This window comes from Mytilus edulis, chromosome 11 (genome assembly GCF_963676685.1).
Source record: "Mytilus edulis chromosome 11, xbMytEdul2.2, whole genome shotgun sequence".
NCBI lineage: Eukaryota > Metazoa > Mollusca > Bivalvia > Mytilida > Mytilidae > Mytilus > Mytilus edulis.
In genome coordinates, this window is record NC_092354.1 from 81,962,748 (window position 1) to 81,985,088 (window position 22,341).

The window sequence follows — 22,341 nt, forward strand, 5'->3', positions numbered from 1 at the left end:
GCTCTAATTGACTTTCATTCTTTCAGATCAACACGTAACCACAAATGGAATGATTTCAGCATGACAAAAGTGAACTTTTCATGTCTATGTATGACGGATATCACCATGAGCTGGTTGATCGTTAATGGATATCTGTGCAATATTTAACTACGTTTCTGTTCTTATTATCAATACCCAATCCCTTATTATTTTCCTAGATTGTTTCATCACCGAATGAAATCAAATAGGATTCAGTGTCGAATGTGTATTTACCATGAGCAATCTTTACTATGGCATTTGCTAGACGAAATATAGACGACAGATGACAATGAACATGTATCAATGACAACTTATTTCTACTTTCAACCATATATGATGCACTTACTATAAGTCAATGTTCGTATTATTACTTGTCGGTTATAAATTCCCATAGCAACAACTGAAAAGAAATATGTATTGTCATGTAAGGTGATAACAATAAAGGTACCAATTACCTGCACCAGATGCGCATTTCACCATTTAATGTGCCTTTAGTGTTGCCCGAGGCGAAAATCTATGTAGATTTTAAATTTAATAAGAAAAGTAAGAGAAATGTATAAATATGTGCTTTTAATCACACAATTGTTATCCAATTATTTTCTTTTCGTTCTATTTTTTTTTCATTTTGTATTGCCTCCTTGTAATGTTCACCACTGTTGTAACTAAACAGATAGTTACCTGCAGTAGTCAACGATACATAACAGTCAAGAAAATGGATAATTCCGATTAATCTTTAAAATGTAAGAGTAAGGTGCACAGTTACCAATATATACATGATATATATATAAACATTTACTTAATTTTATCATCGGTAAAAGGATTGCATTCGTAAATATTCGTAAATATAATTCAACATGCAGACATCTTAGGGGAGGGTTGAGATCTCAAAAAACATGTTTAACCCCACCGCATTTTTCCGCCTGTCGTAAGTCAGGTGTCTCTGACCTTTATTAGTCTTTTATGACTTTTAATTTTAGTTTCTTTTATATATTTCGGAGTATAGTATGACACTCATTATCACTGAACTAGTATACATTTTTGTTTAGGGCCAGCTGAAGCACACTCCCGGGTGCGGGAATTTCTTGCTTCATTGAAGACCATTTGTCTCTTTCGGCCTTCTTTTACACATTCCCAATCTCCATTCTCAATCTTATATTAAACCGACTTTGTTGTCTCTATACTTATAGCTTCTGTAGTAATGTAGTAGTGACGGGTGGTATTCTGTATCTCTAGCCGGTTGATTAAAGATGTAGCTTGAAAGAATGACTGGTCAAGAAATGTTCACACCGAATATTTTTATTTTTTTGTTCTTTTTCAATGTACAAAAGCCGACATTTGAATTTCGAATTGGAATAAAATTTTATATCTTTTTGAACATTGTTTTTGGTCATTTTGACAGTTATTCTAATGTTTTGCATATTACTTTGCGATAGTATAATTTGATGAAAAGCATGTCAAGCAGTTGCAGTATTATTATTCAAACTTTTAATAATACTTACAAGAAAAAATATTTTATAATAATTTCAGACCGAAATTGAGAGAATCGATTTTTGTATAATGTTTTGTATATTAAAAGTTCCGAGAATGTCTCAACAATACTTATAATGAAGTGAATTTAAGCCATATGCATGATTTTCTTACTTGAACTTTCTTATTAACTATATTTAATGATGTTTAATATATATGCATAACATCTACTTACGAATATACAAAAAAAGGGATACCAATATACATACGACTGCTACTGTACGGTATTTTTCTGAAATTTTATATAATGTACAAACTTTATTGTTAAAATTAACTATATTTCAAAGACTAGTTTTTACGATTTAATGCATTATAAATGATATATTATCATTGTATTCCAAGGTAAAAATAAAGGAAACATAATTACAAAGGTAAACTAAACAGAAACTACACTTAAAGCCCCTTTGTGTCCATATCGCATTCCAGGACCCACCTGCACCACGACTGTTCAAGGTCAAAAATCAAAACCTTATGGCGTGATGCATAAATACAGTAACGACAAAAGTCATACGACAAAAAACAATAGCACGAAACAATAACGGGGAAAATAAAGTAAAATGAACACAACTTCAGCACCTAGAATCTAATACTCACGACCATTTATTTTTATGAATTCCAACATACATTTGTATTTATAAAAGTATATCGAACGTTCTTAGTAACTGTTATATCGTGGGTGTAAAACTAGCAATAGTTATCAGAGGTACCAGGATTATAATTTAATACGCAAGATGCGCGTTTCGTCTACACAAGACTCATCAGTGACGCTCAGATCAAAATAGTTATAAAGCCAATCAAGAACAAAATTGAATAGCATTAAAGACCCATACTTCCGTGATTGAATGCGATATTCAGACAGAAAAATGTCAACGGCAATGTAAATTTACGTAAGGAATTCCAACCAATCTTTACAAAATGTCATTTGTTAAGTATTAAACCAAAACAAATATATAGAATGAAAGCGAGATTCTCAGGTTATAAAACGATTAAAACAGTTGTGAAAAGTTAAGTGATTTATAACCACCAAAGTCGCCGTTTTTATTGATTTCAATCTTAAGGTAGGCACACTTCTATAATGAAATACAGAATTATATAACTTAAATAAAGCGACACAGATAAAGTTTATTGATTTTTCTTTAAAAAGAAATCAATTTGATGACATTCCATCAATAATTTTAATAGTAATTTTGTACTCAGAAAACAATTTGAAAAAATTAATATTTATGAAATTATCTGTTTTATGATTAAATGTTTAAAATAAAATGGCAATTACTTTCTCACGTGAAAAGACACAAGTTTCAGGAAATATAATTTAACAGTATGTGTCTGTTTAGTTAACGCATTATTGTAAATATAACGGAATTTGATGAGACTGTCATCAAAGTGAGAGGGTTAGCGCTATAGAACCAGGTTTAATCCACCATTTTCTACATTTGAAAATGTCTGTACCAAGTCTGGAATATGACAGTTATTGTCTATTCGTTTTTCGTGCGTTTTGTATTTTAATTTTGCCATGTGATTATGGACTTTCCGAATTGATTTTCCTCTAAGTTCAGTATTTTTGTGATTTTTGTTTTTATGTTTGATTTATTTGGCTAATAAACATAAAGTTTCAATTGTATTGAATAAATAATAAGGTTTAATTAAATAGAATGGGGGTTAAGCTAACTTATAGTTATTTTACCTTGTTTCCTAAATGAAAATAAATTGTACAGAAGAATAAAATCATTCCAACAAAAAAAAAACATAAACTGTTTGACAGAAAGTCACAAGGGACAAAAGGTGAAATCTTATAAAAAAAAAATCTTGATTATAAATCGCTGTTTATAACAAGAAATAGAAACCAAGAAAGGACAGAAAATTATAATCGCAAATGCTGTTTCCTGTTTTAAAATTCACTTTAGTTTCTGTCTTTTTGACATGTGATGGAATTTCTCGCTGCACTGAAGACCTGTTGGTGACCTTCTGCTGTTGTCTTCTCTATGGTCGGGTTGTTGTCTCTTTTACACATTACCCATTTCAATTCTCAATTTTATGTTTAGCGATATTTGTAACATTGCCATGTAAGCAGGAGGATTGGCTAGTCATTAAACCAAGGTTTTTCTTAATATGTCCTTTTCCAAGTCAGAAATATGGCATTTGTTTTCAAACAGTCCGTTTCTATGAATTTGCCGTTTGCCTTTGTTGCAGGTTAGTTTTTCTGTTGTTCCGTTGTTTTTCTCTTATAGTTGATGTGTTTTCCACCCGGATTTGTATTCGCCTAAGAAAACTATGACTATGAACAGTACAATACTATAGTTGCCTTTATTTATTGTTTATTTTATCATTTTAAAATTAATTAATTTTAAAACTTTTTAATTATTAGAAATCGGTAATCAAAGCAATTTTAATAATTTTAATACTGTTCTACTAAGTTAACATTTTGCAAATTACTTTGATCAACACAAATAATATTAAATGACATTAAAAAAAATTCTTCAGATTCATTTAAAGCATAAACATCACATTTGAGAGAACATTATAATCCTGGTACCTTTGATAACTATTGAGCACTTTTACGTGAAATAATTGATTTATTTTATAGAAAAAGAAAATTGAAACCACTATAAAAATGCAACACTGTAATTATATCTTTGAATATTGATTTTATCGGTATATTGATTTTGGTATCAGTAAATTAAAATCAAACGTAGTATTATTATAATACACAAATGTACATTCACGGTGATTCAATCTCTATATAATGGCTTTGCAAAAAGACATGTTTTTCTAACAATAACGTTTTTTAACCAAAATCCATTGAATGTTTAATGTGTATAATTTGATGATGTATTCTTAGATACATGATTATTGTATAAGTTGTTATTTTCTTTGAACTAGCTTTCAGTACCTACTAGAACTTTTAGATTTGTACATTATATCATGTTTTGATAAAAGTGACATGTTCGTGTCGCTTATTCTTTAGTTTTATGTGTAAACTTTTCATTTCTATGTAGCAACATTTCGAAAGCGCCTGTATACGGAGTATCTATCTTTTAATTGATACGATGTTCCCGAGCTTGTATTTCCTATCATTATTTCCTTGATAAAGGGTTACTGCTCACAACGAAACTATTAAACCAAGAGTTTCAAAGGGTTAAGTCGATATCGTTCCTTCTTAAATTTTGCGGACGCCAATAAGTTGGTCATGTTGAATGTCCTTTGTGGTAACTACAACCCCGTCCCATTTCTACGAATGTGATCAACTGCATTATTCTTTGTACCGGGTGTCTACTAAAATGAGAAATACAACGGGTGCCACATGTGGAGCAGGAACTGCTTATCCTTCCGGAGCGCCTGAAATCACCCCAGGCGTTTGGTGGGGTCCGTGCTGCTAACTCTTTAGTTTTCAATGTTCCGGTTTTTGTACTATTGTTTGTCTGTTTGTCTTTTTTCTTTTTACGCAAGGCGTTGTAAGCTTATTTTCCACTTACCGAGTTTTAATGTCCCTCTTGTATCTTTCGCCCCTCTATGTAAGTAATGATAAGTATCTTTTTTTTTTAGTAATACATGTTTTGTTCAGCTATTCATACCTAATGACAACACATAACAGTACCTTCCTGGCATAAATGATATTTTAATTTTCATTGTTAAATTAATCGAAGTATGTGCTGTTAAAAGTAAAATAGCAAAAATACCGCATTCAAGAAAAAAATTAAAAACGGAAAGTACCTCATCAAATGACAAATATCAAAAGCTCAAAGACATCAAACGAATTAAAACATTAAAACTCACTTGTAGGGCAGGCTAAGTTGTATTTGAAGTTGTCAAGATAGTTGTTCTTAAATGCTTGCGATTTACCCAACCTATCAAACATAGATAAATGAATATTTACACATCTATTTTGTACAAATCAAATAGATTAAGTGGAAAAAATCGAATCCTATGTATTCTTAGTCAACATTAATTTGGTTTAGTTTAACTTATTGGTTGTAATCCTTTATATTCCGTCGAGACACCTCACGGTAAATTGTTGATGTTCTTGTGTTGTTTGTCTTGCCATATCCCTTTGAATTTAGAATTCCCCTCGGTAGCTCCGGTCTTTGATTTTGGTTATTTTGTTTTAACTCTTCTTAGTCGTTAAAAGCATTTGGGTGAGTTTTCACAAACGTGTTGTGTACCGAAACAAACCGTATCATAATAACAACATTTGTGAATATTTATTTTTATGAGTTGGTATGAATGTCAGTATTATAACTTGAACTATGCATATTGAATTTTTGACGATCGAAGAGTAGACAACAAAAAGTGATAAATTTCTAAAATAAAACAAAAACTTACAAGTTTCCCTGGGAATGGTTTTGGTGAAGGTTAATTTCATCATGGTTTTTCAAATCTAAAACATAAACATTATATATAGTTACGAAAATAGATAGAGAATAGTGGAGAATTAACTTAGTTTTGCTCTCTTCACTTTTTCTTGTTTGGGATTTGTCGATTGTTTTTGTTAGTAATCAGACTTTTATGTGTTGGTCTTTGTTAGGGGCTCCATAAAAGTTTGTAAACAGTTTTATCACAAACCTGGTGACTTTCAATTGTCAATTTCCCATTTATCAGCAGTTACATACTCTCTACTTTATCTTATAGCGTTAATACATCTATAAGCTACGCTCATATATGTTCATGCTATAAGCACTTCATTAATAGTGTTAACCAAGGATTAGAATAGCCGGTAGTTTATACATAATAGGAGACGCTTACCTATCGGAATATCCAGTCTGGCTTGGAAATCATGTGGTTTGCTCAATTTTTGTTTGTTACCTTGATTTGACTATTTTTTTCTATTGATTTTTGAGATTGAACACCGATAAACTACACTCGCGTAATTAAAAAAAGTGTAACAAAAATACTGAACACCAAGTCAAATTCATGAAGTGGAAGTCCGTAATTAAAACAGACAAATTTTAACACTATCAATCAACAAAGCTAGTGATGTCTTCGTTTTTCTTTTCTTTAGGTTCAATTTGTTATAATTACATTGCATGTACGTATTATTATATTATGTTATTTTGATCGCCTAACATCAATCACGCGTCCTTCTGAAATTGATATTCATTACACATGAAATTTAACAGTCATAATGACACGATGTCCCACAATAAAGTGCACAGGTAAATTCAATAAAAACGTATAGAAATTGTATTTTCAAGATCCTACTAAAAAAAGTATTGAATGCTTCTTTTTGTAATTTCATACGGTTGTAAAGGTGTTGACCGTGCGTTCATTTTTAAAATGATTCCGCGCTTAATATGAAATATACTTCGGTCAACGCTTTTACACCCCACTGAATAAGCATAAAGAAACATTCAAAAATGTTCATTTAAATTTGTATAAAATTTACGTTAAACCTTGGAAAATAGGTTAAGGTCAATAATTGAAAAAATATTCAAAACATTCTAAAGTCCTTTCTACTTTCGATACTTGTGAGCTTCATTGTTTTATACTGAACATAAAGTAAAGTTTCAGACTTTGTGTATATGACACCACAATCAACGATAATTACATTTAAAAACATATGGGCTTAGACTGTTTTTCACAGAGGATTAACAGAAATGATAACCAGCTAGTGCGAAACTTTAAAAAAAACCACTTAAGTTTTCTGTGTTGTGCTTTATATTCGTTTATAAGCCTATTCGTCGTTTTTCTCATTTTTTTGCCCTAACGTTGTCTGTTTGTCATCAGTTAATGAACTTTACTATTTCTTTTGTAGCTTTCGAATCTGTAGCATCAAAATCACAAAGTCATTTTAATCTGGATAATTATGTATTCAAAGATTTACCAAATAGTTAACACCAATTAACTGTATATTACAATATAACTTCATTGGTTTGAGAGATAGAGTTACATATTCAATTGGCATAATAATCAAATGACGTTCAATTAGTTCCGAATAAGAATTGACGCTGTTGCTAGGATAATCCCCACGCTTAAATTAAAAAATTACATCTAATATATGTCAACTAATTTGATTGTTTTATTATCCTTTGATTTTGTTATGAAATGTGAAGACCAAAATTGATGAATTAATGAAGACGAATATCATAATTCGTGTTATAAAAATTAAAATAAATAGCAATGTTATATTGAATTTTCGTAAACATAATAATTATTCATAATCTATTGACATGCCTAAGTGCACACTTAATCAAATAAACAAAATTATATTATAGTTAAAATGCATGAGTGTTTCAGAAAATAGGAGTTTATTAAAATTCAAAGCAGACACTTAAATGTTAATCAATGAAATTGGAAAAGTACCTCATAATATCGTGACAAAAAGGCCATTACTTTTAATTACTTGTATATAACACTATGCTGAATTACACATTTCTGTGAATAACTTTTAAATTTTTTATTACGTGTACTTTCATAGTTGTATTTACCCCAGATATAAGATAACTTAAAAAGAAAATATTATATATACTCCACCTCCGATCGTTGTGATGTTTGGATGAATACTGAGATAGCAGGAGCAGTCTTCATTTGAGGGATTGCAGTATATCTCGTTTTTTGTGTTGTTTAAAAACGCAAATCCTTTATAGCTATTACAAACACAGGTTCTGTCGGATTTAGGGCTACCGTTTTCATACGTCATCTGACCTTCACTGTTGCAAAACGATTTTAAAAAGATGCAGTCACTGTTTCCGATCGTTTTGAAAATGATAGGCTGGTACCGCGTTAAACTGCATGTTGCTCTATTCAAGTTAGGCTGAAAGACGTATTTATAACCTACAAATATATGTGTATAAAGTACACAAAATCTTCGTTTCTATAGATAGATACACAACTGCAATCATAATTTCTATCTACTAATTCACAATATTCAAGAATTTACGTCAAACATTAATCTACATTTATAAAGTCCTTATAACAGAAAGAAATATTTCAAATTATTAAAAATACTTGTATGTCTTGAATACTTTTTAGCAGATTATAATGAATTAATTATTGTGAGCTTGCATGTTATCATTTAAATTAATAAAACATATAGAAGTTTTGATGAAATACCGGAAGCTAAAATTCTAGGTCTGTAACATCTATCTCTGTATTCATTAACTTGCAGAGTCACGTCATAAAGGCAAGTGTAGTTTTCTGGAGGTTTACACATAGATTTTGCCCGAAGCTTCCAGTGTGCTTTCGATGGACATGAGAAGTCGAATCCTTCATTTAGGGACACCAGCTACAGTAAAGATAAATTTCATAGTGATCAAAAGCTGTAGATCTAGTAGACAATTCGTCATTTGGAACTCTTTGTCATTATTCACAGTTATACATATTTTGTTATTGGTAAATATATAATGTCATACTTGTTAACTATACAAATTTAAAGAACGGTTTACATGAGTTTTGTCTTGCAATGCCGTGGAAAAAAAACCACACAGAGGAAATTATTTGTTTTTCTTTTCAACAGTGCTTTAATGTTTTCATTATGACATAAAAATGTTATTACAACTCATCAAAATTATACACAAATCTCGAGTTTTTTTATGAGTGAGGCCGATTGAAAATCCATAATGTTTGAACCTGCTCGGACACGACTTTAAAATTGTTATCTTTACGAAAAGACAATATAACTATATTGAATGTTCTTGGGACAAAAGCAGACCGGTGAACAAAAAATCTTTGTTGTGGAAAAAGGGTATATTTTGGGGAATTGCAACACGCTAAGGACTAAGTGAAACACTATGAAAATTGTGAACTTGAAAACTGTTTCCGTTTTTTTTATACAAATGTTTTATCAGTATGCAGCAAAGATTAACATTTTAAATATTTCACTTCACAAGCTTATAATGCAATTATCTCGATGAATAGTGAACATGCGATATCGTGTAGCATGTACATATATTTCTACAGTTTAACAAATATTTTCTTTAGAATATACGATTGTTGTTTATAAATTACTTTTCGTTAGTATCGTCACCGGTAACATTTTACTGTTGATTTCTCGACTTTTTCATAATGTTTTCGGTCAACGGTTTTGCAGTTTAAACGTTAAGAACGTGGTTATTCCACGATAAGAACGTTGGCTAACCTTTAAAGGTAAAATCTCCTAGTGTTATAAACTTTTTTGAAAGAAAATTCTTGAAAGTTTAAAATAATTCATACCTGTAGGACAGTTAGCAGGATGCATAAACCCATACTTTAGAAATTTTCACATCAGTAATAATATGTCACCTATAAATGATGAACATTAATATATATCGTACAAAAACAAAAGACAAGAAACAGTATATTATTATGGTAACTAACCCACCTGTATAACATTAAATATCTTTATATTATCGATCTTGTTGATCTGGCAACTTAACCATGCTAACTATATATGATATATGTTATCAGCTTGGCCTTTGGTATAAATAGAGAGACTTAAAAGAACTAGGCTTACCAACAGTAACTTATAGAAGAACAAGAGGGGACATGATTGAAACCTTCTAAAAAATCAATAGATACTATGAAAAAGAAGTAAGCTCAATTTTAAAAATGGCAGATGATTCAAAACGAAGATATAGTAGCAGGACAAACAGTAATAAAGTCATTCCCCAAAGATTCCTATCTAATATCCCTAAACACTCTTTCGCTGCTAGAATTGCTAAAACATGGAACAAACTACCAGATAAAATAACAAAGATCCCATCCATAAATGCCTTTTAAACCCGACTAGATAAATATTGGTCCGACGAAGAGCAGAAATATCCGGAAGTCATGGACAAAACAGTAATAGAAAAAAAATACGAGTCTGGTGAAGAGGAACCTTGAGTAATCCTGTACTGGAAATCAGCTATAAATAACTTTAAATAATATAGGTATTTTTTTTTTTTTTTGATTTTTTTTTATTGTGAGGTAGGTTTTAGATGTCTTAGTCATATGGATAATCTATGTTATCTATAATGTCTTTTTTAAACCATTAGAGTAATTTAACACTAGTAATTATATAGGAATTGAAACATCCCAGTTAAATGTTTGATATTATTATAAGTATTACCATAATAGGAGACAAAAATGTGATAATATTGATAATAATGGCTCAATTAGAATTCACTCATCTACACTGTAGGCCCTTCTCGAAAAAAGATACAGAACAAGTATTAAACATTTTGGAACGACTAGAGAATGGTCAAACAAAAAAACAAGAGACCAAATGACACAGATATTTTAAAACAACTAACGGTCAGCGTACGGCCTGCAATAATAGGCAAACTCATACAATTTAACATAAACAATATTCATAATCGACATTTAACCATTAGACTATGAATTCCGCACTAAAACCGAAAGTTATTTGGATTTATTAATTGTATTTACTGGTTTGGTTAAGTAATTATTTAACTGATCATGATACTTCATATTATTTACCTCGACAATCAGAACATATATATTATTCAATTAAGTCTATTTTCCAAAGCAAAATATTACCAAACAAATTTTTCATCAAACGCCATCTTAGTTTCATAGTTTCTACAGGTAAAACATATATATATAAATCTTAGATAACGATTTAAAGCAATATTCAAACAACAGTTGATCATACATCGTACTCATAAATCAAATACTTATCTAGTATGTAATACAAACAATGACACACATATATAAATCACAGCTAGATTGTTTTTACTTGTAAAGATAAGAATTTTTAACTTATAAGCTATAACAAAAAAGTACAAAATGCTAAAACGTTCATAAATGTTATCATTATTCTTCGAAAAATGCCTTAACCAATATAGGAATATGACAGTTGATTTTCATTCGCTCAGTTGATTTTAAACGTTTGATAACGTCAGTGTTTATGAACTTCCCCCTTTTAAATTTACTTTGGAGTTTGAAGCATTAGTTATACTTGTTTACTTACCATTTCTGATTTTTTGATAACTTTTTTCGAAATTATTACAAACAAAGGCATCACATCAATCAACCGTTTAAAAAGGAATCGGTAGTGATTGATTAAAACTAAACAAATTGGAAATTTTTCATAGCTTTATAGTTTCAAATGTGTTGATCATTTGTATATGTTGGCGTTTTTTGTTTTTTTTTTTGTTGCACTTCAGTATTTCTGTTATTACGTTGTTATCCTCTTAACGTTGATGTGTTTCCCTCAGTTTTAGTTTGTAACCCAGATTTGTTTTCTCTTAATCTGTCCATGACTTAAACAGGGTATACTAGTGTTGCCTATCTATACCACATACTGAACACTGCTTATACACTAGTCTTATGTTTTTGGATTACGTTATTCAACTCTTTTTTATAAGATAATTAAGTATGAAATATTTTCAGAGTGGATAAATTCACCCAGAACAAGATAATGCAACCTAGAAGTATTCAATGTGTGTTATAAAAATAGAAAATTTAATATTCAGTGCAAAGGAAAACGTTATTTACTCTTTTTTATAAGATAATTAAGTATGAAATATTTTCAGAGTGGATAAATTCACCCAGAACAAGATAAGGCAACCTAGAAGTATTCAATGTGAGTTATACAAATAGAAAATTTAATATTCAGTGCAAATGAATGAAAATGATATCCAAATTCTGTACTCGGGTGCTTGTGATTTAAGCGTGGAAATTAATACAAATGATGGCGATGAAAATATTTATTACTAAATAAATTCGAACTTAAGTGAAGATCCATAGTACAAGGACAGGGGTGAAATGGTAAAAAGAAAAGTGACACAATTTTTGGGAGGATTTTAGTGCCCAAATTATATTAAAAACAAGAACTATCTTTAAAAAAGATATCCGACGTATTTAAATTTGAGTACATGTTTAAAACTATCATTTCGATAACCTTCAGAAGCACAAAGATAGCATTTAAATAACGTTTTCTCTGTTTGTGTTCAGTATTCTCGGTCCTCGTATCTTTCTGTTTACATTCCCCTACACACGGAAATCTCACATGCGTAGCTGCGTTCTAAAAGTCATGTACGTTCGAACAACAAAGTTTACATTAAAAATTATATAATTGTCCCGAATAAACAGCTGTCATGGATGCAAAGAGCTATTGGAGAAACAATTATTTTAATAAAAATATAAATCTTTGTAAGATCTAGTTCAAATATTTATAGCTTTTCACTTGCTTTCCATCACGATGTAATTAACGAGACGTTTTTTCAAACACAACCAAATCACCCACCATGACAGCATTTTGTCCAATCACAGAAAAGATTTTCGAGCATGCGTATTCTGTTGCCATAGTTAAGCGTCCTTAAGTTCAAAGGGCACAAACCGAAGTTATACCGACTACGTCGGAAAAATTCAAGTTGCCATAAAATAAACTAATGTTAATACTGTAGTTCAGTGAGACAATGCGCATGTGCAAGATCGATCGTGATTTTGCGTTATCGGCTGATTAGATACGATATTTGATGAACTCGGGGCATTATCAGTTTATTGATTTAGCATATGGGCAACTTTATTACTGTAATCTGATTATACTGACAGACTAGTTTGACCGTTATGTTAATTAATCTTAATTACAAAACAAACAGTTTGATATATCACCTGACTTTTAGTGTCAACTTTTGCACAAAAATGGAAATATCCATGCTGTGATGTTCACTTAGCAGATATATTCAAAAGGTTACTGGTGCTATTTCATTTCCATATCTTAGGTCATAAAAATAAAAGTCAATCAACACCTAGGCCATATTGTATCATATAGTTTTACCTTAAACTTGTTATCTCACCAGGCGACTGTTAGACACAATCAATATACCCTTAATAATTATAATCATGTTCTGACAGTTAGGTACCGTTAAAACATATGTTCTAAATACTACCCTGATTGCATGCGTGTATTGTATTTATATAAAGGTGTATTGTGCGTTATTCGAATGCATCAGATATTGACAATTTTGAAAGGAGGGGCATCTGGGTCGCTCAGCATTTTTTTTTTACTTATCGTGAAGCATACATAATATTATCAGAATATCTAATTAATTTCAATGAGATTTTATAAGATTTTAAACAAAATAAAAGATATTTTAAATATTTTTTTCATATTTTCAGAAAGTAAATTTTCACACATATATATATAAAGTTTTTAATTAGCATTTGCTTACATGCTTTTAATAAATAGTTCTGTTGTATACTTTACTACTCAGGTAGAAAAATGATAATTAATGTGAAAAAATATTGTTATATTACAATTAATTTAGAAAAGAAATACCCCCAAAGATGAAATAATTCCCTGCTTGCATCTTTGGACATACATCCTTCTTTTTGTCAAGCTTGCGCAATTTAATTCACGTTAATACTCAGGTAGAAAAATGATAATAAATGTGAAAAAATATTGTTATATTACAATTAATTTAGAAAAAAAATACCCCCAAAGATGAAATAATTCCCTGCTTGGATCCTTGGACATACATCCTTCTTTTTGTCAAGCTTGCGAAAGCAAGACTTAGCGATCAAAAATTCCGTCGTCAGCGTTAATACCGACTGCGTCAGCATTTAGGTTCAGTCTGTGGTTTAAGTGTTGTTTTACATCTAAACCTTTGTCTAACATAGTGGAATTTCGGGAAATTGTGACAGAAGCTTCTCTATGACCAAAATACAGTATCCAGGTCAAAATTTTACAGATATTTATTTTCATTTTTCCTTATTTTATTACTAAAGATCACTAATTGGACTTCGTTTTTTCAAAACAGTTAAATTCAGGTTTTGTCTGAGGTTAAAGTTTTTTATGCAGTCATCAATGTCCGTGGACTTTACACTTGTTTGTTCAAAAAATGTAACAATCCGAGTTTATTAGTATGTGTGGATTTTTTAATAAGAGTTTAACTACATTAGACGACCTGTAGCTGTTTGTTTTTATAGGAACCATTTATTATGGGATGAACAAGGAACGTAATACTATTCCAAGTTTAAACAATCAGACTATTTATATAATATTGAAAACATAAAATTTATGAAGCCATTGTTATATTTTATTGAATACTTTGCATAATATCATGATATCAACTTTGTGTTATGACAGCAACAACTTTTCAAAAAGCTTCGTTTTATACATGACAATCATAGGTTTAAATTGCTTATCTATATCCGCCCGACACTGTTCAGAGTTCAACCTCTGCAGAGGTATCTGGCTGTGCTCAGAGACAAAAAATTATACATAGACAATAACTGTTTGATATCTTTAAATATCAGCTGTATTTTTACGAGGCTAGGAAACAAAAGAGGCACGAAAGATACCAAAGGGACAGTCAAACTCATAAATCTAAAACAAACTGACAACGCCATGGCTAAAAATGAAAAAGACAAACAGAAAAACAATAGTACACACGACACAACATAGAAAACTAAAGAATAAACAACACGAACCCCACCAATAACTAGGGGTGATCTCAGGTGCTCCGGAAGGGTAAGCAGATCCTGCTCCACATGTGGCACCCGTCGTGTTGCTTATGTGATTACAAATCCGGTAAATAGTCTAATTCGGTAGGTCATATTCATAAAAGGGAAGGGGATTGTAGTTACGACGTAAGGAACATATCCGATATCATTTGTGAAACGGTTATTCCATCACGGTCAACCAACACGTGATGGTGTCCGTAAAATTTACGAAGGGATGATTTCAACTTCACCATTTGGAACTCTTGGTTTAATAGCTTCCTTGTGAGCAGCAAACCTCTATCGAGAAAATCATGATAGGAAATGCAAGCACGGGAATATCGTATCAATTGGGAGATATATACCCCGTATGCAGGTGCTGCTGGAATGTTGCTACTTAGAAATCGAAAGTTCATAATTGGAAAGCTGAAATCATCTCTTTTGTCGTAAAGTTTTGTTTTCAACCGACCCTCATCAATTTCTAGATGTAAGTCAAGATCTGTAGTATCCTTTATCTCTAGTTCGATTGGATAGATGCGTTCCACATAGTCACCAAATTTTGAATTGTTTAGTGAAAGAACATCATCTATAGCGGAAAGTAGAGTTAAAGGATATTGCTAACTTCTTATCTTTCTTCCTAAGAAGTTCCTGCATGAAGTCAGCCTTATAATAATGAAGAAACAAGTCGGCGAGTAGAGGGGCACAGTTTGTTCCCATTGGAATGCCGACAGTCTGTTGAAAAACACGTCCTCCGAACGTAACAAATATGTTGTCAATCAAGAAATCAAGCAGGTGTATGCGAGCTTTTAACGAGCTATTACACCTGTTGCGAGCCGAGTACAAATACAGCTGATATTTAAAGACACTAAACAGTTATTGTCTTTATCCTGCAATTAATTCTGTATATTATTTGTGTTTTGAAAGACACAAAAACACATGTTTTGTAGTTTTTTTTCGATTTGAAATCCCTTGAGGCCCGTGTAGTAATACGATACAGTAATCACACATTCAGATTTGAAGACGGGTTCGCAAAAACGAATGTCGATCGAATGGTCAACAATAATACATCGCTCAAAGTGAATAATTATCTATTATAACATAACAACTAATTTCAACAGTAAAAACAAATAACAAAACATTGTTCAATTTGAAACAGGAGTGTACGAGTTGTCCTACGCTTCAGACTCAACATTCACTAAACATGCATGGTGAAATTGTGAGTTGTTTTTGTTACACACTTATACACATTTAAGTTTTGAAATCGATAGTTGTCATCGTAGAAAAGACTGCTGTTCATGTGTGTATGTTATCAGAAAATTGGTGTGATTCTTATTGCTCTGAAGAAATAATTGAAAACAAACAGAACGATAAAAGTTAACGTTAATTCGCAATTGATACGTCATTGGAATGTGACTGCAATGAATACACATTCTGAGGTCACGCAGGTTCATAAAATACTCAGTCCGGCAGTGAGTGGAGCTTTTAAGCGATATCTGTATAGTATACAGATGCAGCATAGCGATAGTATAGTGTATAGTAGAACACCCAATTGCAGGATAGATAAAAGTAAATTATCACAATCCAAAGAGAATAACTTATGAAGTGTCACCGTTAAATGATATTCTGTTTTGGCAATTAATGCCATTTCGTCAGCATATATATCCGGAAATTATTCTAAATTGCCAAAGATGTTATTTCTGCACACAAACTTCCTCAAAGTTCTAAGCAGCTTCCAGGGACTTGAAGGACCTCATTCCTTCTTTATCAATCATTTTGTTTTGGTTATTTGCAAGGTAAATTTTAAGTTTCCTTCAAATTCCTTTCCCAATTTTCACCCGTAATTTTCAAACACTAGGTCTCGTAATTTTACACAATATTTTTTTGACTTTATTAAACATAGACAAAAACAAAAACAAAAAAACATTTGAAACTCAACGACTTCACAGGTAAACGGGAAAGGGACAGGCGTCCTTAACATCAAATATTGATGGGTGATATATATATATTACTTTGCCCCAAGTTCATCCAAGTCTCGCATATTCTCGAATGAATTTTAATTTACCTCTTGACCCACTGAGAATTCTAGGTCGAACTAGAACTAGAGTATTAACGGATATACGTGTCTACGGATAAACAGTTCAACAACCGTGAGTTCAAAGTTCAAGGAACTCTGATTGTCAAATTCACGTTTATTCGTTTGACTTTTCGTTTTTATGTAGAAAAGATTTTTTGTCATAGGATGTTAAAATATTTCTTTAAGATATCTGTTATTGTTAGTATCAATTTATTACGAATAGTGTTCACGTGACCCCTTGACGAAACCTAGGATGAAACGCGTCAAAACCCTCAAAATATTAGACATATATATGAATTTAACGACCCATTGAAAAATCCTGCACCCGGATACGCTCCTCGGCTGGTCCCTAAACAAAAGTGTGCTTATAAGGGTTATGATTGAGCACATGTTGCTCAGTCTTTAGTTTTCTGTGTTGTGTTTTGCCTGTATAAAATCAGTAATATGACAGTTGTTATCGATTCCTTTGTTGCGTTTTATTTGAGCTTTTAATTTGAATTGTGGAGTCGGTATTTATGTTATCTTTCTTATTTAGTATACAGCTGTTGGCATTTCTTTTTCATTTTTTAACGGGCCGGTGACAAAACATTGTCTTTTTATTATCGTCTTCTGTGTTGGAATGTTATTTCGTAATCTTTAGCGTCTCGTTAATCCCGTCGACGCATCCCATCTTTACTGTTTTGGTGTTTATGCGATTTTCAGTTTTTGTTTGTTACCTTGAATTTTCTTATCTTTATTTATTTATTGAAAATGAACAAAGGTATATTACCGTCGCCTTAATTCACAAAGGTATGTCTCATTTAAACAAAAAATGTAAATGTCGAATTGGAAAAGACTTGATAGCTCCGAGCGTAATACGTTGTACCTCTTTCCATTTTGTAAATGCGATTAGAAAGTAACCTGCAGCCCATTTTACTCAGTCATAACAAAACACAATAGAATACGCTGAACATTATAGATAAAGGAAGATGTGGTATGAGTGCCAATGAGACAACTCTCTATCCATGTCACAATTTATAAAAATAAACCATTATAGATCAAGGTATGGTCTTCAACACGGAGCCTGGGCTCACACCAAACAGTAAGCTATAAAGGGTCCCAAAATAATTACTAGTGTATAACCATTCAATCGGGAGAACCAACGGTCTAATCTATATAAAAAAAATGAGAAATGGGAAACACTGAGCCACATTAACAAAAGACAACTATTTAACATAACCACAAAAGACTACAGTGATATAATATTGCTTTTTCTTATCAACAGTTGTCATTCTAGCACTTCAAATAATCGCTTAAACAAACAGAAAAGTAAGCATTCTCTCTATGATTATATCTGTGTGAGTTTGTTCACAACTGTCTAAGTTGAACTTTTAAATGATGGCATTGTTACAAAACACTCTTTCAATTTAGCAATTGGTTTGAAAATGTAGAAAGCTGTTTTAATGAATTTCAGATAATATGTGTCTTCACACTTTCAAATTTGATTTTCTATGTTGGACTAGGTCGAACGATCACTAATTTGCCTTTTCCGGAGTCCAGTGCACCGTCCACAACTGACAGACCAAAAACATCGAAGGAAACTATCTCTACTGAATGGAATACGACGGGTAAAGGCTTGATGAAAGAGTTACTATAAAACTTATCATTCTTAAATCGCCCTGTTTCAAAACTTTGTTCAGATTCAAATACAAAATATATCTATTATTCCGAGAAAATATTTGTACAGCTGAACTGGTTTACTTGGAAATGCAAAGAATAATAATACATCAGTGGGAACCAAACAAACACGAAACACAAGGACCTTAGGTCTGAAGGTTAAAAGTAAAAGTATGCTGCATGAACAAATAGGAAAACGACGAAGATATAAAAACTAAATCAACAAACATGTAGATAGGGCAATACACAAAAGACTTTGAAAAATAAAGATCTCCAAAATGAATTAAAAAGGGGGATATACATTTAAACTGATAAAAAATTTAATTAACGGAACAAATGAAAATTTCTGATTTTGTACTGGCATTTTTGACAATAAGGGTGTTAAACATGGTTTTATTTTTGTAAACCTGGATTATATTCTAAAGGATCCCATACAAGCTAAATGGTGGATACCTTTTGTTTTGATGCATCCAAAGCGATGAAAGCATGTGCTTTGGTATGGAAAGCAGTATATGTATCTGTTATTTAAGGCTAGCATTACAGATTTACATAATCTTCATATGTTTTTTCATTATGCAATACTGACTGATCATAACGATTGCTCTGTAGTTCACACTATTAATAGTTCTGTTTTATGCTTACATCTCGGCATTTAAGGGATGTTTTGTGAGTATCAATATTATCGGTTTTATTTTAAACTATTTAAGATCTATAGATTTGCATTAGGCCTATGCTATTTCCAAAATCATTATATTTTGGCTTGGTTTTTTTTTTTGGGGGGGGGGGTTTGTTTCTTGGTTTTTAGGGTTTTTTTGTCATAAAAATTGGTAATAAATTGTGAAGTCTTAATGTACCAAAAGAAATCTTCTATGTTATCAAAAATGACGACGGATATGTTCAAACTGCTGTTACATTAGATTTTCAAAATGCGAAGCCTGCTTTTTTCATTTTATTCCTTAGTGCCTATAACCCTGAAACAGTAAACTGTCACTGAAGACCAGTCAGGTATTAAATTTCCCAACTTATTCGATATTCACGAGCTTGTAGCTCCTACTTAGACTTTGTAAAACGTCATCAGTGTCTGAGCAGAAAGTTGACGAAGCAGGCATATGTCAAAAAACGTCTCGTCCTTTTAAAACAGATCATCGGAAGGTACCAAGACCTTGTTGATAAATTTTCCGTATCAACTTCACAAATAATACATGATGGTCTTGATGTATAGATTCTGTGTACTTGTGTTGTTTATAATCTTAACAACGTGTTATATTGTTCTTTCATTTGTCTTTGTTCTATTGATAATATTACTTTTACTGTTGGATTGTTTTAAGTGACATCCATTTAACGTGGCTCGGTACTCAAACATCCCGTCAATGTGTTTGTATTATCTTTCATTTTTTGCTGGTGTGTTTTGTATATGCGACTTTTTGTGTTTCTTTGGTTCATATTATGTGACTCCGTACTTTAAAAGATCTCGTCAGTATGATATTGTTCTATTATATGTCATTATGATATAATTCTATTATGAATCAGAAAATACCACAAACGTCAAAATTATTCAATCGCGTAATGGAATGAACTATTTGTGGATTCTTATAAATTCTATAGAGCTTTTGGACTATTTTAAATATCGGTCTATTTCTGTTATTGATTCTTACATACTTTTATTTTTTCAACCCTGTATGCTAACATTTCCCATGTGAAATTTTAAAATTATTTGTATAACCATTTTACGACAAAAATATGTGACGTATGAAATTTTCTGACGTCAGACACGCGAATCAATGAATGTGTTTGTAGATATATGTTTTCGTGTTCTGTTTAATTGTTCCTTTTAAAATTGTTATACGATGATGACTGCTGTACCCATATTTTGACTATTTTATTTATTATGTCTGTTTAATTTACGCATCATTGTAAATATAATGGAATTTGATGAGACTGTCAACAAAGTGAGAGGTTTAGCGCTAGAAAACCAGGTTTATTCCACCATTTTCTATATTTGAAAATGCCTATAACAAGTCAGGAATTAATATGACAGTTCTTGTTCATTCGTTTTTGATGTGTTTTGTCATTTGTTTTTGCCATGTGATTATGGACTTTTCGATTAGATTTTTTAGTTCAGTATTTTTGTGATTTTACTTTTTACCAACTTTACTTCAAAATATAGATATTGTAGAACGCTAATTTCAAATATAAATGTGAACTAATTGAATGTTGAAATAAAATAAGAATCACAAACATCCAAAAATTTATTTCCAGCATCTGCAAAATCTGTAATGCAATATTGCCGGATATGCAATTAAAACATGTTTAAGATTGGAACTGTTTGGTTTGGCGCAACCTATATCTGCATATGTTTCCATGTTTGAAATACAATTGCAAGCTGTTGTATGTCAAGATAGTTTCTTTCCTGTATTTCGCTTGCAAGTTCAGTTGAATATGTTTTGAGATTTATTTTCCACTGTTTGGCTATACGCGTAAGATTTATACATGTATACACATGTTTGTTTAACATGCATTATGTTGCTGTACCCCTATTTTTTACATTTTTACCTATTATGTCTGTTTGTTTTGTTCACACATCGTTGTCAATATAATGGAATTGTATGCGACTGTCATACAGTGAGAGTTTTAGCTAGTTATAAACAGAGGTTTTATCTACCATTTTCGACATCAGAAAATGCCTGTAGCAAGTCTATGTATGAATATGACAGTTCTTATTTATTCGTTTGATGTTTAAGCTTTTAATTTTGCAATTCGCTTAGGGACTGCCCGTCTAAAATTTTCCTCAGAGTTCGGTATTTTTGTTATTTTACTTTTTACATACAAAGATAAAAGAAGAATGTACAATAAAACTAAGTTCAGAAAACACTTATTTCTGTATAGTTGTAGAGAGAACAAAAGCACATTACTTAAGTAAAAGAAAATGTACAGTATCAAAACATTTTCGAATATAATTTCGGTATATTCAAAAGTTCTAATAAATCCTTGGCTTTTCAAATTTGGGGTGGACATTCCAGAGCATGGTTTTTTTGGGTGTTGTATTGTTTTTGTATTTTTAGGATTATCCTACAGAAAAAGGATAATATATTCAACCAGGATTACCATATTTTTCATTATGTTCGCATTTTTGACAGTAGCACTTGTGTACTTATACAAACGCAGATCAAACAGTTCAAAGACCTTTGTGGTGCAGTTAGAACCATCTAATATCGCTGGTGAATCTGAAGATCAACAGAGCATTGGAGAGAATGTTTACAATGTTATAGATGATAGTGAGATTTACGATGACAACATCTTATCAATATGTGTTGTCGTGATAATCATTCCGAAGTTATACCTGATACACAAGTAGATGAATGTGGTTCCGGATATCTAAAACCTATTGCTTGTACAAACCTAAATAGAGAACCACATCCCTGTATATCTCGTGTAAAACGCAGAGACTCGGGATATTTGCATTCTTATCATTCCATTTTACTCCATCTTAGGGAAAAACCAGCCATTTATTCCACATGCGAAATAGATTTATATTTGGAAGTACTACCTGATGTAGAGTCTGAATCAACGGAAGATGCAGCCCTTCAAAACATAGACATTTTATAAATTAACATTCATACAAGCTAAAATTAAAACCTATAGAGTTTACTGTAGCAAATTAAGTTTAAAATGAGATGTGTAACGTAGTCAGCTCAACTAAAGCA

At 31.4% G+C, this 22,341-nt stretch overlaps 1 protein-coding gene across 1 annotated transcript in view; it reads right to left on the reverse strand.

The window, feature by feature from the left end:
• LOC139494655 (uncharacterized) overlaps nucleotides 1-9,778 on the reverse strand; it is a 63,173-nt gene extending 53,395 nt beyond the window's left edge. The window contains exons 1-7 of the mRNA XM_071282816.1: nucleotides 9,691-9,778; nucleotides 8,593-8,764; nucleotides 8,014-8,313; nucleotides 5,866-5,920; nucleotides 5,320-5,390; nucleotides 1,721-1,777; nucleotides 365-418 (exon numbers count right to left, since the gene is read on the reverse strand). Coding sequence (XP_071138917.1) covers nucleotides 365-418; nucleotides 1,721-1,777; nucleotides 5,320-5,390; nucleotides 5,866-5,920; nucleotides 8,014-8,313; nucleotides 8,593-8,764; nucleotides 9,691-9,723 — 742 coding nt within the window. The 5' untranslated portion in view covers nucleotides 9,724-9,778. The remainder of the gene's footprint in view (nucleotides 1-364; nucleotides 419-1,720; nucleotides 1,778-5,319; nucleotides 5,391-5,865; nucleotides 5,921-8,013; nucleotides 8,314-8,592; nucleotides 8,765-9,690) is intronic.
• Nucleotides 9,779-22,341: the final 12,563 nt, after the last annotated feature.